The sequence below is a fragment of the Pecten maximus genome, chromosome 3 (assembly GCF_902652985.1).
Source record: "Pecten maximus chromosome 3, xPecMax1.1, whole genome shotgun sequence".
NCBI lineage: Eukaryota > Metazoa > Mollusca > Bivalvia > Pectinida > Pectinidae > Pecten > Pecten maximus.
This window is the reverse complement of record NC_047017.1, coordinates 9,049,785-9,062,008: the sequence shown is the minus strand read 5'-3', so window position 1 is coordinate 9,062,008 and position 12,224 is coordinate 9,049,785. Positions and strand designations below refer to the sequence as shown.

Below are 12,224 nucleotides of genomic sequence, written 5' to 3'. Positions count from 1 at the left end.
TGAATAGAGCATATTATTATAAAACTAAGGTATCTGATAAATTATAGATTTCATAGACAAATTATATTTTTTATACAAACGGAAGTTGTATTGTTGCTATGCAACTAGACTCACTAATGGCGGCAAAGTTGTAGTTTATCGCCGAGTGAGGGAATGTAAGTTCTTTTCAGACTGTTATTTTAATAGAAGGACCGCTGATTTGCATTATTTAAGTTTCATTTCAAATAGTTAGATGATTCATGTTTAAAACAGGCTAAAACGATCCATGATTTGAAATTAGCGGTGTTTTTTTAGGTATTGTTGGTAAACAACCGTCGAAAATTGATGTTTTTGGAACTAAAGATACATGGCATAGCATTGCATAAAATGATTAGTTGTATCAAGTTCTTACAATGAAAACAATTCACGGTATTGCTTATCATATATATGCACTTTTGAAAGCACGCTTCATTTAAACAAACGAGCACCTGTCAACTGTTTTTCTGCGTGATTTCCATGCCTGGAAAATTACACTAACTAAACAAGTTGTTTATAATTTGAAATTTGTAAATACTGATCATGATCGTCACTATTTAAAGAGTCTACTAGCTCCATTTCGCCCTTTTCATGAAAACCGTTTTGTTGTCTAAACAAGGAATATACAAAAGTCATTCATTTTGTTTGAAAACAAATTAATGTATAATAAATATTGATGTTCAACTTTTGGTTAGCATAAAAAAGCAGATCTTTATAAACATTAAAACTTCATAGTGTTTAAATTTTATTCTGAGTTTTTGTATTATCTAAAAATTAATTTAAATGTTTTCTTGTTTTTATTTGATTGTGTACAGAAATCTAAGGATGGCTACAACAATTGCCCCAGTGGATGGGCCTCCAGAGGTGGTGAATGCTCGTCGTACAGAATCACTTGATGCTCCACATATACTGAAACTTGTCCAAGGAAACACAGATGCTCTGTTTGGTAGAGTCAATGTTGTCAATTTGATGTAAGTTTCATATCAGTTAAATTTGTTGTCATACATTTCCTTGAAGTACATCGAATGTTAACTTTTTATAATAAAAGAAGCTAATTTCGAGAAACATAATGTAAAATTTGTATGTAATGTTAAGGAAGAGTTAACGTTTCTAGGCAATTTTATATCATAAGTATTATTGTTGTATGACTTCATTCAAATCACATGATTTCTTTTTTACGAATCTTTGAATTGTAAATGTTTTAGTGAGAAAGCAGTTTTGGCTGTCACATTATGTAATGATAAAGAAGATATCCTGGGCCATGCTGCATTCTTTGACTACCCTAACATTCCCGAGGTTGACCAAGCTAACTGGGAGACCTGGATGAAGAGCAGTTATGGCAATGAGAAGAGTACAGCTCTGAACACGCTCTTCATGCATTACTTTGTGGGCAAGTCAGACTATGCCCACGGATGCAGCAGAGAAATAATCAGGACAGCGTTCAATGCTGTACCTGATCTTCATTTCCTCTACCTGTTTGTACCAATGAAGACATACCCAGGTTGGTAACTTTGTTTACATATATAACAAAAAGAGTAAAAAATGTGTAACCACAGAGAGAAAATGTTTTCAGTAATTTTAAATATAAAAACTTACATTGTGTAACAGAAAACATAATTTAAAGAGAAGTGCAGAATAATGACATTACGTAAAACACACGAGGAAAACTAACATTGTATTATCATACAATAAGCCCACTCTCTAATTTGTATCAAAGATTATGTGTGGTATTTTGCAGAATCTGCTTTGGATGAGGTATTTAAGCAGCTTGATAAGAAGGAGGGAGTGAGTGATGGAGTGAGCGGGGCCTTGTTTGTGTGTCACAGACATGACCATGTACCGGTCCTGCATGTCAGAAAGGCCACGTACGTTTTATCTCGATCATATTTGAAAAAAAGTTCCAATGAAATATCAGATAACTACATTTGTAATTTTGAATAATAATAGTAAGCTTTGTCTCACAAAAAGAAAGGTTTACTAGGTAACCTTAAAATTCACCCACTGACAGAAATGTAATGATAAATTCATAATGTGTATGTGAATGTGTTAATATCATCATAGTTCATTTTTTAACAATTCAATTTGAGCGATGTTTAAGTCCTTGGCGTTTCTTTTGATCATTTCAGTGTGGAGGACCATGATGACCTTACTCCAATCTTCACTCGCCAAAGTGACATGTTGAGCATGACTTACGGAGACTATTTCCTGGCAGAGCTTGTGGAGGCTCAGGATGAGCACATGCAGTGCTTAGTAGCTGAGGTTAGCCAAATGATCTGACTGAAATTACTACAGTGTTTCTGAAAATGTCGCTCAATCCTTTGAGGAGATACAAAATCACAAAGAAAAAAAAAAGATGTGTATTTAGTTAAATTACAAGGCTGTCTTTATTTTCATGTAATGAGTATTTTCTTCATTTTTGCATCACTGGTAATCTGTTAACATCAAACATTGGAAGTCAAGTAATGTATTTTGCAATCTAATACATAATTAAAAGTCTAGCATTTTTTTTCATTTAACTCTTTGAATGCTCGGTAATAATTATCATCTCATTACAATCAAATGCCAACAGATTCTATTTGATTGTCTTGCAGTGAGTCCACCCTTTATATTTTGTATATGTGCATGTGGGCTTGTCACAGGATAAAAACAGTACTTAGAATATGATACAATGTTTTTATCAATTTGTGATTCATTATACTTTACATTTAAGGTTGAAGGAACAGCTATCGGATTTATGAGTATCAGTGATGATGTCAATGCTCCGTTGTTAAACGAATGCTTTGAGCTTGGACCATTCCACGGACTTTGTAAACCCCACCCAGAAGACAACTTGGTGCCCCCCAAAACTCCCACACCATCACCTCCTCCAGGTAAAATAACCCTCATGCCAATCAGACCTTTCATAATTAGAAAATAAAGTTGTAAAGTAACAAATTCCATGAGAAGTGGTAAATGAACTAGATGAATCAAATAGTCTGTCAGAGACTAAAACAATTTGTGACATTACATTTATTGACATCTGTCATAAATATCTCAAATTTAGAAAATTTCAAAATATGTTTTTTCTTTAAACATGCATTGATATATCTTATTGTACAGATAAATGTAATACACTTAAATAGACTAATGAAAAACAAGGTTGATATATAAGTAGAATATAACATTTCAGAAGAAGAACGACCATCTTCCAGAGGATCACAGAAATCTGGAGGATCAGGGAAACCTGAAGGAGAACCAAGTTCTGTTACAGAGGCCACCAAGAATGAGGGAACTGAAGTGTCTGCTTCAGAGAAAGTAGAGGGCAAGAAAACCAGCAGTCAGAACTCAAGTGGAAGGAGTTCTAGGGGTAAGTGGGAGGAGATGTAGGGGTAAGTGGGAGGAGATCTAGGGGTAAGTGGGAGGAGTTCTCTGGGTAAGTGGGAGGAGTTCTCTGGGTAAGTGGGAGGAGATGTAGGGGTAAGTGGGAGGAGATCTAGGGGTAAGTAGGAGGAGTTTTAGGGGTAAGTGGGAGGAGTCACTGGGTAAGTGGGAGGAGATGTAGGGGTAAGTGGGAGATGTAGGGGTAAGTGGGAGGAGATGTAGGGGTAAGTGGGAGGAGATGTAGGGGTAAGTGGGAGGAGACGTAGGGGAAAGTGGGAGGAGATCTAGGGGTAAGTGGGAGATGTAGGGGTAAGTGGGAGATGTAGGGGTAAGTGGGAGATGTAGGGGTAAGTAGGAGGAGATGTAGGGGTAAGTGGGAGGAGATGTAGGGGTAAGTGGGAGGAGTTCAAGTGTTAAGTGGGAGGAGCTCTAGGGGTATGGGAGGAGCTGTATGCATAGGTGGGAGAGGTAATAGGGGTGAGATCATGTGTCCTCAATTTCAAATGTTAATCAGTGTACCCTGGTCAACCCTTAAAAACGAATAGGTATAATGAGTATAAAACTTTCTTCTAACACAGCGGGTAGTACAAGTGCGGAAGACCCAGTTAAAGTTCAGCCTAAACTCAGTGACCCTCACATGCTCGAGAGCGCAACGTCTCTACTGAGTGACAGCGGAGAAGTTGCTAAGGAGATGGAAGAACGCACATCACAGGCGTCCAGTCGGAAAAGCTCTGTGAGAGAAGAGGTGAGACAAATATCCAATTATGGAATATTAATATTCTGGAAGAATACGTCTTGTGAATTGATTTTAAAGTTAAGACACCATTTTGGATGATTTAATGATAGGATCTTCCATGGTTCTTGTGTGTTTCAGTTTCTAAATGAAGGAACAGTTTATTTTCAGAAGATTTTTCAGATAAAACTAAAATGTAAATCTTTTGAAATTAGCATCCCCCCCCCCACACACACATTAAATTATTAAATGGAGTATTACAATTTCCAAAGGTCCAACAGGATAAGCCATAATGTATGTAGGTTTGCTGTGTTAAAGTATAAAATTGATAGTTTGGGGAAATTTTTTCTAAGAAATAAACTTGAAATTTGATCTTGTTCATCAGATATCTTCAAGACTTGCAGCACCGATTAAGCCGATTACACCTATGAACAGTTTGCCAAAACGCTTTGTGCCAACATACAAAGGGGAAATGAATGCTTTCAGCATACAGCTTTTCTGCATTGATGAAAGATATGAAATGAGGTAGATTTGTTTTGATATTATTGAAAAAATGAAAATCTATATCACGTTCAGCATATAAATGTGTTTTTTTTTTCAATCTATTGAAAGGAAATAAGGTTTTAGGTAAAATTGACAAACAATGTTTACAAATTGAAAATAACTTTTCCCTATACTGTTTATGTGCTGTATGAAAGAGATGTGTTATTTGTTGGAAATTGATAATTGAAACGAACATTTTCTGGTAAATTAATGTTTTGTTGTTGGATTTTTCTAAGATAATGACTTATTTTTTGTCAACCAGGTCATCCGATTTCTTGACCAAGGCATTCTCGCTGTTCCCAAATTTTGACTTTTGTGTGATTACTGTACCGCACCTTGTCCCAGAGTTTCCTCTCCTCCAAGGATTTGTGGTAAGCCAGAACGACCATCGGGGATTTTACAATTTCATCAAGTATCAAAATCTAATTGCCTGTGAAACCTGTAATATTAAAATACCTGATTCCCAAATATTAAAGTGTTTAAAAATATCTCCTGCTGACTTTAGCAATCTGAATCTTACATTGAAGAATGAAGTAGCAACTCAAGATTTGGGATATGTGATTTTAAATCTGAGTATCAAGTACAGTGTTATGATTGATATTGTGTATTATTTTTTGTTTCCAGAGGGTGACGCCGCGCTGTCCGAGTACTCTACCACAGGAGTTGTATGTTTTCCACAGATCAGGGCTAATGAAGTATGTGCCTACATTAAAAACTGTCCTTTTCCTCTTCTACCTGGCCGACACCCTTCACAGCCCTGACCCACTCTTTACCCCATGTCAGTCCACCCTAACCCCACCCTTCACAGCCCCGACCCGCTCCTTACCCCATGTCAGTCCACCCTAACCCCACCCTTCACAGCCCCGACCCGCTCCTTACCCCATGTCAGTCCACCCTAACCCCACCCTTCACAGCCCCGACCCGCTCCTTACCCCATGTCAGTCCACCCTAACCCCACCCTTCACAGCCCCGACCCGCTCCTTACCCCATGTCAGTCCACCCTAACCCCACCCTTCACAGCCCCGACCCACTCTTTACCCCATGTCAGTCCACCCTAACCTCACCCTTCACAGCCTCAACCTGCTCCTTACCCCATGTCAGTCCACCCTAACCCCACCCTTCACAGCCCCGACCCGCTCCTTACCCCATGTCAGTCCACCCTAACCCCACCCTTCACAGCCCCGACCCACTCTTTACCCCATGTCAGTCCACCCTAACCTCACCCTTCACAGCCCCGACCCGCTCCTTACCCCATGTCAGTCCACCCTAACCCCACCCTTCACAGCCCCGACCCGCTCCTTACCCCATGTTAGTCCACCCTAACCCCACCCTTCACAGCCCCGACCCGCTCCTTACCCCATGTTAGTCCACCCTAACCCCACCCTTCACAGCCCCGACCCGCTCCTTAACCCATGTCAGTCCACCCTAACCCCACCCTTCACAGCCCCAACCCGCTCCTTAACCCATGTCAGTCCACCCTAACCCCACCCTTCACAGCCTCAACCTGCTCCTTACCCCATGTCAGTCCACCCTAACCTCACCCTTCACAGCCTCAACCTGCTCCTTACCCCATGTCAGTCCACCCTAACCCCACCCTTCACAGCCCCGACCCGCTCCTTACCCCATGTCAGTCCACCCTAACCCCACCCTTCACAGCCCCGACCCGCTCCTTACCCCATGTTAGTCCACCCTAACCCCACCCTTCACAGCCCCGACCCGCTCCTTACCCCATGTCAGTCCACCCTAACCCCACCCTTCACAGCCTCAACCTGCTCCTTACCCCATGTCAGTCCACCCTAACCTCACCCTTCACAGCCTCAACCTGCTCCTTACCCCATGTCAGTCCACCCTAACCCCACCCTTCACAGCCCCGACCCACTCTTTACCCCATGTCAGTCCACCCTAACCCCACCCTTCACAGCCCCGACCCGCTCCTTACCCCATGTCAGTCCACCCTAACCCCACCCTTCACAGCCCCGACCCGCTCCTTACCCCATGTTAGTCCACCCTAACCCCACCCTTCACAGCCCCGACCCGCTCCTTACCCCATGTCAGTCCACCCTAACCCCACCCTTCACAGCCCCAACCCGCTCCTTACCCCATGTCAGTCCACCCTAACCCCACCCTTCACAGCCCCGACCCGCTCCTTACCCCATGTCAGTCCACCCTAACCCCACCCTTCACAGCCCCGACCCACTCCTTACCCCATGTCAGTCCACCCTAACCCCACCCTTCACAGCCCCGACCCGCTCCTTACCCCATGTCAGTCCACCCTAACCCCACCCTTCATCACCATCACTACCCTTGACCCCCTATTTTTACCCCCCTCCCCCTTATCCATCCTGGAATTATGTCCGTTGACCCTACCTTCTGCACACACTCCAATCCACTAATGCTGAAATTATTTACTAGACTACATCACAATGTGACGTGGCTTTTGATGTTAAGCTATTGTTTGATATTTCGGATACATATAGAAAGGTTTGACTACTATGTATATAATGCTGTTTAGGTTTTGTTTCATTTGTTGAAACTCTGGGATGGATTGATTATTATTTTTGGAAAAAAAATTGTAGTCTGATTAAGAATATTTTTCTTTCTTCTTATGCCTGGCTATCAAACTTTCCACAATAGACTTAGGATGGGCTCATCAATGTGTACTAGCTTGCAACAAGGGTTCAAAGTCTGTTGTATTTCAATTTCTGTGAATAGTTGACCATTCCTTTGATGGATAATTTCTGAATATCATATTTATATAACTTTTGATTTGGATTTGGCAGAGATTTCAATGTGCGACCAGTCTGTACAAAAGACACGGCTGGAGTGGAGAAATTGGTAAAGACTGTCAGCCTTCAGGAAAACCTGATGGCCGACCTAAAACAGTACAACCAGGCAAGGAGAGATGAGGTATGTATTCTTTTACCTTTTCTACATTGTAGTGGATTGAGCATTGCTTATAGCATCAATATTACACAGGGAATAAATTACATTTCAAGTACATTGTAAAACAGATGTCAGTTGAATTGAGAACAGTTTTGTGCAGGAAGAAGGATGTTTCATTTAAACTATTTATAATAAAATGTTTCTGCTGTCATTTTAAGTCCGAATAAACATACATTGTCTTCAATCATTTCTGTATGCTGCAGGCATTATTTCTCATTATCATTAAAAACAGTGTAATTTGTGGACCCACATGATAAGTAAAAGTATGTTGTGTGGTTTCAAAAAAGCAAAAATAAATTAAAAAAAACAAAACAAAAAAACAATCAAAACCTCCCATCCATATGATTATTTTGAAGACTGGAATATTTGACAAAAACATTTTGGGTGGCTTTTCACAAATGTTAAATTGCCATAGAATCTATTTTTAACTTTGAACTTTACTTGTATGACCTAGTTCTTGCAAACCAACATGGGAAAAGTAAGTACAGAAGCTTGCTGATTGGTTGATTGTAGCATTCATCATTGTAGTCATTGTTATGTTCACTGCAAAATGCAAAATTTTCACCTCATTTGATTTTCTCTTGAACCAAATAACAAATTCAAATCATATAAAATAAAGTACTTCAGTTACCATGCTGAAAAAGTTATTTAGGTGAATTCATCAAAAATATGCTATTTTGTTAAAGAAAAATTGGAAAGAAGATTTTACAGGTGAAAATTTTATGTTTTATGGTAACTTTAATAAACTGTGTATAATGTGTCCGTTTAATGCTTATTACCGTGGTATTTGTTCGTAAACTGAAATGATAAGGTGGTATTTGGAAGATTTATTTTTCTAACATTATGTTGTTATAAAGTGAAATATGGCAACATATATGTGGTATTATAGTACATAACAAAATTGGATACGTTGGTTCTGGCTGACTTCTAGCAATATTTCACAGTTTCAAAAAAATATTCAATTATGTAATTAATATCTGAGATTATTTTTGTACCACATTAAAATACTGTTTTTTTTTCTATATGTATTAGCAGTAAATTCATGTCATTGTGTATCTGAAGGATACTTCAAAGGACATCGAAACACAATGTGATTGGCTTGTAACATTTTCTTTAGCTATTGTATTTTGACAATTCTGTTTTGTAACAATATTGAAATCATGAACATATTGCTTAAAAATCAGCAAAAACTGACCTTTAAAAAACATAATTCTAAATTAGATATTTTAAAAATTAGCAACTAAACAAATATGTTGTGTGATTTTCAAGCTTTTGTTTACAGGAGGAAAAGGTATTTGTAATACTTTTTTTTTTTTAAATATTTGATTAAAACAATTTTCATTAAAGGCTGGCTTTTTTGAAACTGTCACATGTTTGAAATAAATTTCAAATGTGTGTATATTTAAACATAAAATTCCATAAAATTTCAAATTCAGTTTTTTTTTCACATACTGATGTTCAATATTTGTTTTATCTGGTACTTAAAACAAACAAAACATGCTATGAAGTATCATAAAAACATTTTTCAGATTAAAATCTGATTACAAACAAGATTTGTGATTGTATCTTCAGTAATTGTCATGAAGGATTGAAGTTTGAACATAACTTGTACATCATGTAATTTGGGGATCAATTACAGTCATTAGCCAGCAATAAGCCCACACCCGCCATCCATGTCTATTGCAGCAGTTCAATAAAAATGCTCCCTAATTCTATTCACTTGTCCAGCCTACCGACTACTTGAGTCCAGAGTTTTGTGTTGGGGGCCCTGGACTTATAACAGGTTAATTACAGTTTTATCATTATACAACTTGCTAAAAGTAGTTTGGTGAAATAAATGTAGAACAGCTTGATTGTTTTAGCGTGTGTTTGTCATAATATATTTCCTTTGTTTGTAGGATGGTATGGAGATTCAAGCATTTGTTGCTGAATGTCAGAATCAGATTGTTGGGATAGCTATTATAAGAAAGGAAGAGGTTTGTTAAACATTGACATTAAAAAAAATTCAACTGATGGAGAAAATGCATAAAAAATTAAAACTTAAATTACCCTTATTAAAATTCCTAGTTTTAGCTATTGTTTGGAATAAAGAACTTGAATTTGAGCCAAAAAAAACCCATGATATAAGCAATTCTGTTGAGGATTTCTGTTTTTAGATTTGTTCAATTTTGATAATTTTGGGAATAGAATAGCCTATAACTGATCAGACTCCATGATAACAATTTGTTGACATATTTGACAGGACATTGAGTATATCCGATCCCACTACAACATAGAAGACTTCATCTACTTCAACCATCACAAGCGAGAGGAACACGGCCATCTCCATCACTTTTCACTCAACCCCATCTTCTGTCACCTCTCAAAACACTTCATCAAGGTGAGCTGTTTATAGGACACACTCTCATTACTAGATTTATTTAGTTGTTTCTGTATATGTTGTTCAGAATGATTGACAGATTGGTATCACAGCACAATGGTTTGAATCCATCCAACAGTCAACTAAACAATTTTGATCTTGACATTTTGGAATGATCATATCAATGTTATTTATTGTGTCATGTTCTGATATTTATTATCTGAGTATTAAAGTTCATGGCGTACTGCAAAATAGATTTGATATGCAATTTCAGATTAAATGTTCAATATTACATCTATTTGTAAGAAATTTGGTCTGTAATCAACTAATTTCTGATGTCATCCAATGAATATAGTTTAAATGATTTACATACCTATTTATTAAACACTCAAACATTTTATCTCACTTTCGCTTGATAATTTACTGTTTACAGGAAATCCTGCGACAGGGCCACAAGACCTGTCTGTACTACCCGCTGTATCCGGCATTTACAGACAAACAGGTAGGTTTAACGGCCGATGTCACATGACTATTTAATTGATAAGGTGAATAAAAACAAATAGATCAATATAGCATTCATGTCATGTACTTTAAAATAAAATTTCTCAGTAAAAATATAGAATTCTTATCATTTATAAAGTTTATGTAATTTTAGCCATACATGACTTTGGACATGACAAGCTTGTTGAACTAAAGAAGACAAACAACTAAAGAATCAATTGAATTGAAATAGGCCGTTTATTTATTAAACGACAATTGAAATTAACTTGCAATACAAGTTGATATTTCAACTACATAAAATCAGCCGTATGTATTGAACTTTGGTCCAAGGTAGAGATACAACATTTTTGTTAATTTCCTTTTTTTTTTTTTTATAGATTTTGTTTTGTTGTTGTAGATTGTAGAGAAACACTCACTGGTGTGTTGTTTGAATGACATGGTACCTGTAAGATCCCGTCGACAAATCATCTACCCTGTGGAAAAACTCGGACCGAACGCTCCGTCTGAAAGGGTGTTGGCTGACAGGGAACCATACGCCCTCAACCACATCAACAGGAAACTGGTCATGGAGCCAAAGGTAGGGCCATGTTATCCCCTAAAATACTGGATCATAGATCAATAGAGAAGTCGTCATGTTGGAACATTTAACTTTATGTTAGTTTAGATCACATTTTGCAAATTGAAAATCTTTGAAACAGAAACTCTATTGAAAATAACTGCTATCAAACTAATTAATGTAATTTTAAATTGTGTGTGGTGTATTTGTGATATTGAACCACCAAATGCTGAAATCAGTGATTTCTAGATCATGTGATTCAATTGGCATATTAACTTGGTAACATTGAATTTTGGTATCTACAGTGTACTACTAGACTAATGTACCAGTTACCTAGAACACAGGAATCACCAATTTAGTTTTAAGTTTTACTTGAGATATCTATTTTATAACGACTGTTGTTGTTTAGTTTTTAAGTTTACTTGAGATACATTTACTTTATCAGAACTGTTGTTTAGTTTTTAAGTTTACTTGAGATACATTTACTTTATCAGAACTGTTGTTTAGTTTTTAAGTTTACTTGAGATACATTTACTTTATCAGAACTGTTGTTTAGTTTTTAAGTTTACTTGAGATACATTTACTTTATCAGAACTGTTGTTTAGTTTTTATGTTTACTTGAGATACATTTACTTTATCAGAACTGTTGTTTAGTTTTTATGTTTACTTGAGATACATTTACTTTATCAGAACTGTTGTATAGTTTTTAAGTTTACTTGAGATACATTTACTTTATCAGAACTGTTGTTTAGTTTTTAAGTTTACTTGAGATACATTTACTTTATCAGAACTGTTGTTTAGTTTTTATGTTTACTTGAGATGCATTTTCTTTATCAGAACTGTTGTTTAGTTTTTAAGTTTACTTTTAAATATTTACTTTATCAGAACTGTTGTTTAGTTTTTAAGTTTACTTTTAAATATTTACTTTATTAGGACTGTTGTTTAGTTTTTAAGTTTACTTTTAAATATTTACTTTATCAGAACTGTTGTGTAGTTTTAAAGTATACTTGAGATACATTTAATTTATCAGAACTGTTGTTTAGTTTTTAAGTTTACTTTTAAATATTTACTTTATTAGGACTGTTGTTTAGCTGTTAAGTTTACCTTAGATGTTTACTTTATGAGGACTGTTGTTTAGTTTTCAAGTTTACTTGAGATATCTACTCTATGAGGACTGTTGTTTAGCTGTTAAGTTTACTTTAGATATTTACTTT

At 36.9% G+C, this 12,224-nt stretch overlaps 1 protein-coding gene across 1 annotated transcript in view; it reads left to right on the top strand.

Annotated features, from left to right (window-relative positions):
* Positions 1 to 98: 98 nt before the first annotated feature.
* LOC117323113 (cilia- and flagella-associated protein 61-like) overlaps positions 99 to 12,224 on the top strand; it is a 49,621-nt gene continuing 37,495 nt past the window's right edge. Inside the window, exons 1-16 of the mRNA XM_033878126.1 lie at positions 99 to 155; positions 831 to 986; positions 1,221 to 1,516; positions 1,754 to 1,880; positions 2,142 to 2,274; positions 2,726 to 2,885; positions 3,185 to 3,361; positions 3,954 to 4,120; positions 4,494 to 4,633; positions 4,914 to 5,022; positions 5,276 to 5,346; positions 7,432 to 7,558; positions 9,493 to 9,570; positions 9,837 to 9,974; positions 10,387 to 10,455; positions 10,852 to 11,031. Coding sequence (XP_033734017.1) covers positions 841 to 986; positions 1,221 to 1,516; positions 1,754 to 1,880; positions 2,142 to 2,274; positions 2,726 to 2,885; positions 3,185 to 3,361; positions 3,954 to 4,120; positions 4,494 to 4,633; positions 4,914 to 5,022; positions 5,276 to 5,346; positions 7,432 to 7,558; positions 9,493 to 9,570; positions 9,837 to 9,974; positions 10,387 to 10,455; positions 10,852 to 11,031 — 2,118 coding nt within the window. The 5' untranslated portion in view covers positions 99 to 155; positions 831 to 840. The remainder of the gene's footprint in view (positions 156 to 830; positions 987 to 1,220; positions 1,517 to 1,753; positions 1,881 to 2,141; positions 2,275 to 2,725; positions 2,886 to 3,184; positions 3,362 to 3,953; positions 4,121 to 4,493; positions 4,634 to 4,913; positions 5,023 to 5,275; positions 5,347 to 7,431; positions 7,559 to 9,492; positions 9,571 to 9,836; positions 9,975 to 10,386; positions 10,456 to 10,851; positions 11,032 to 12,224) is intronic.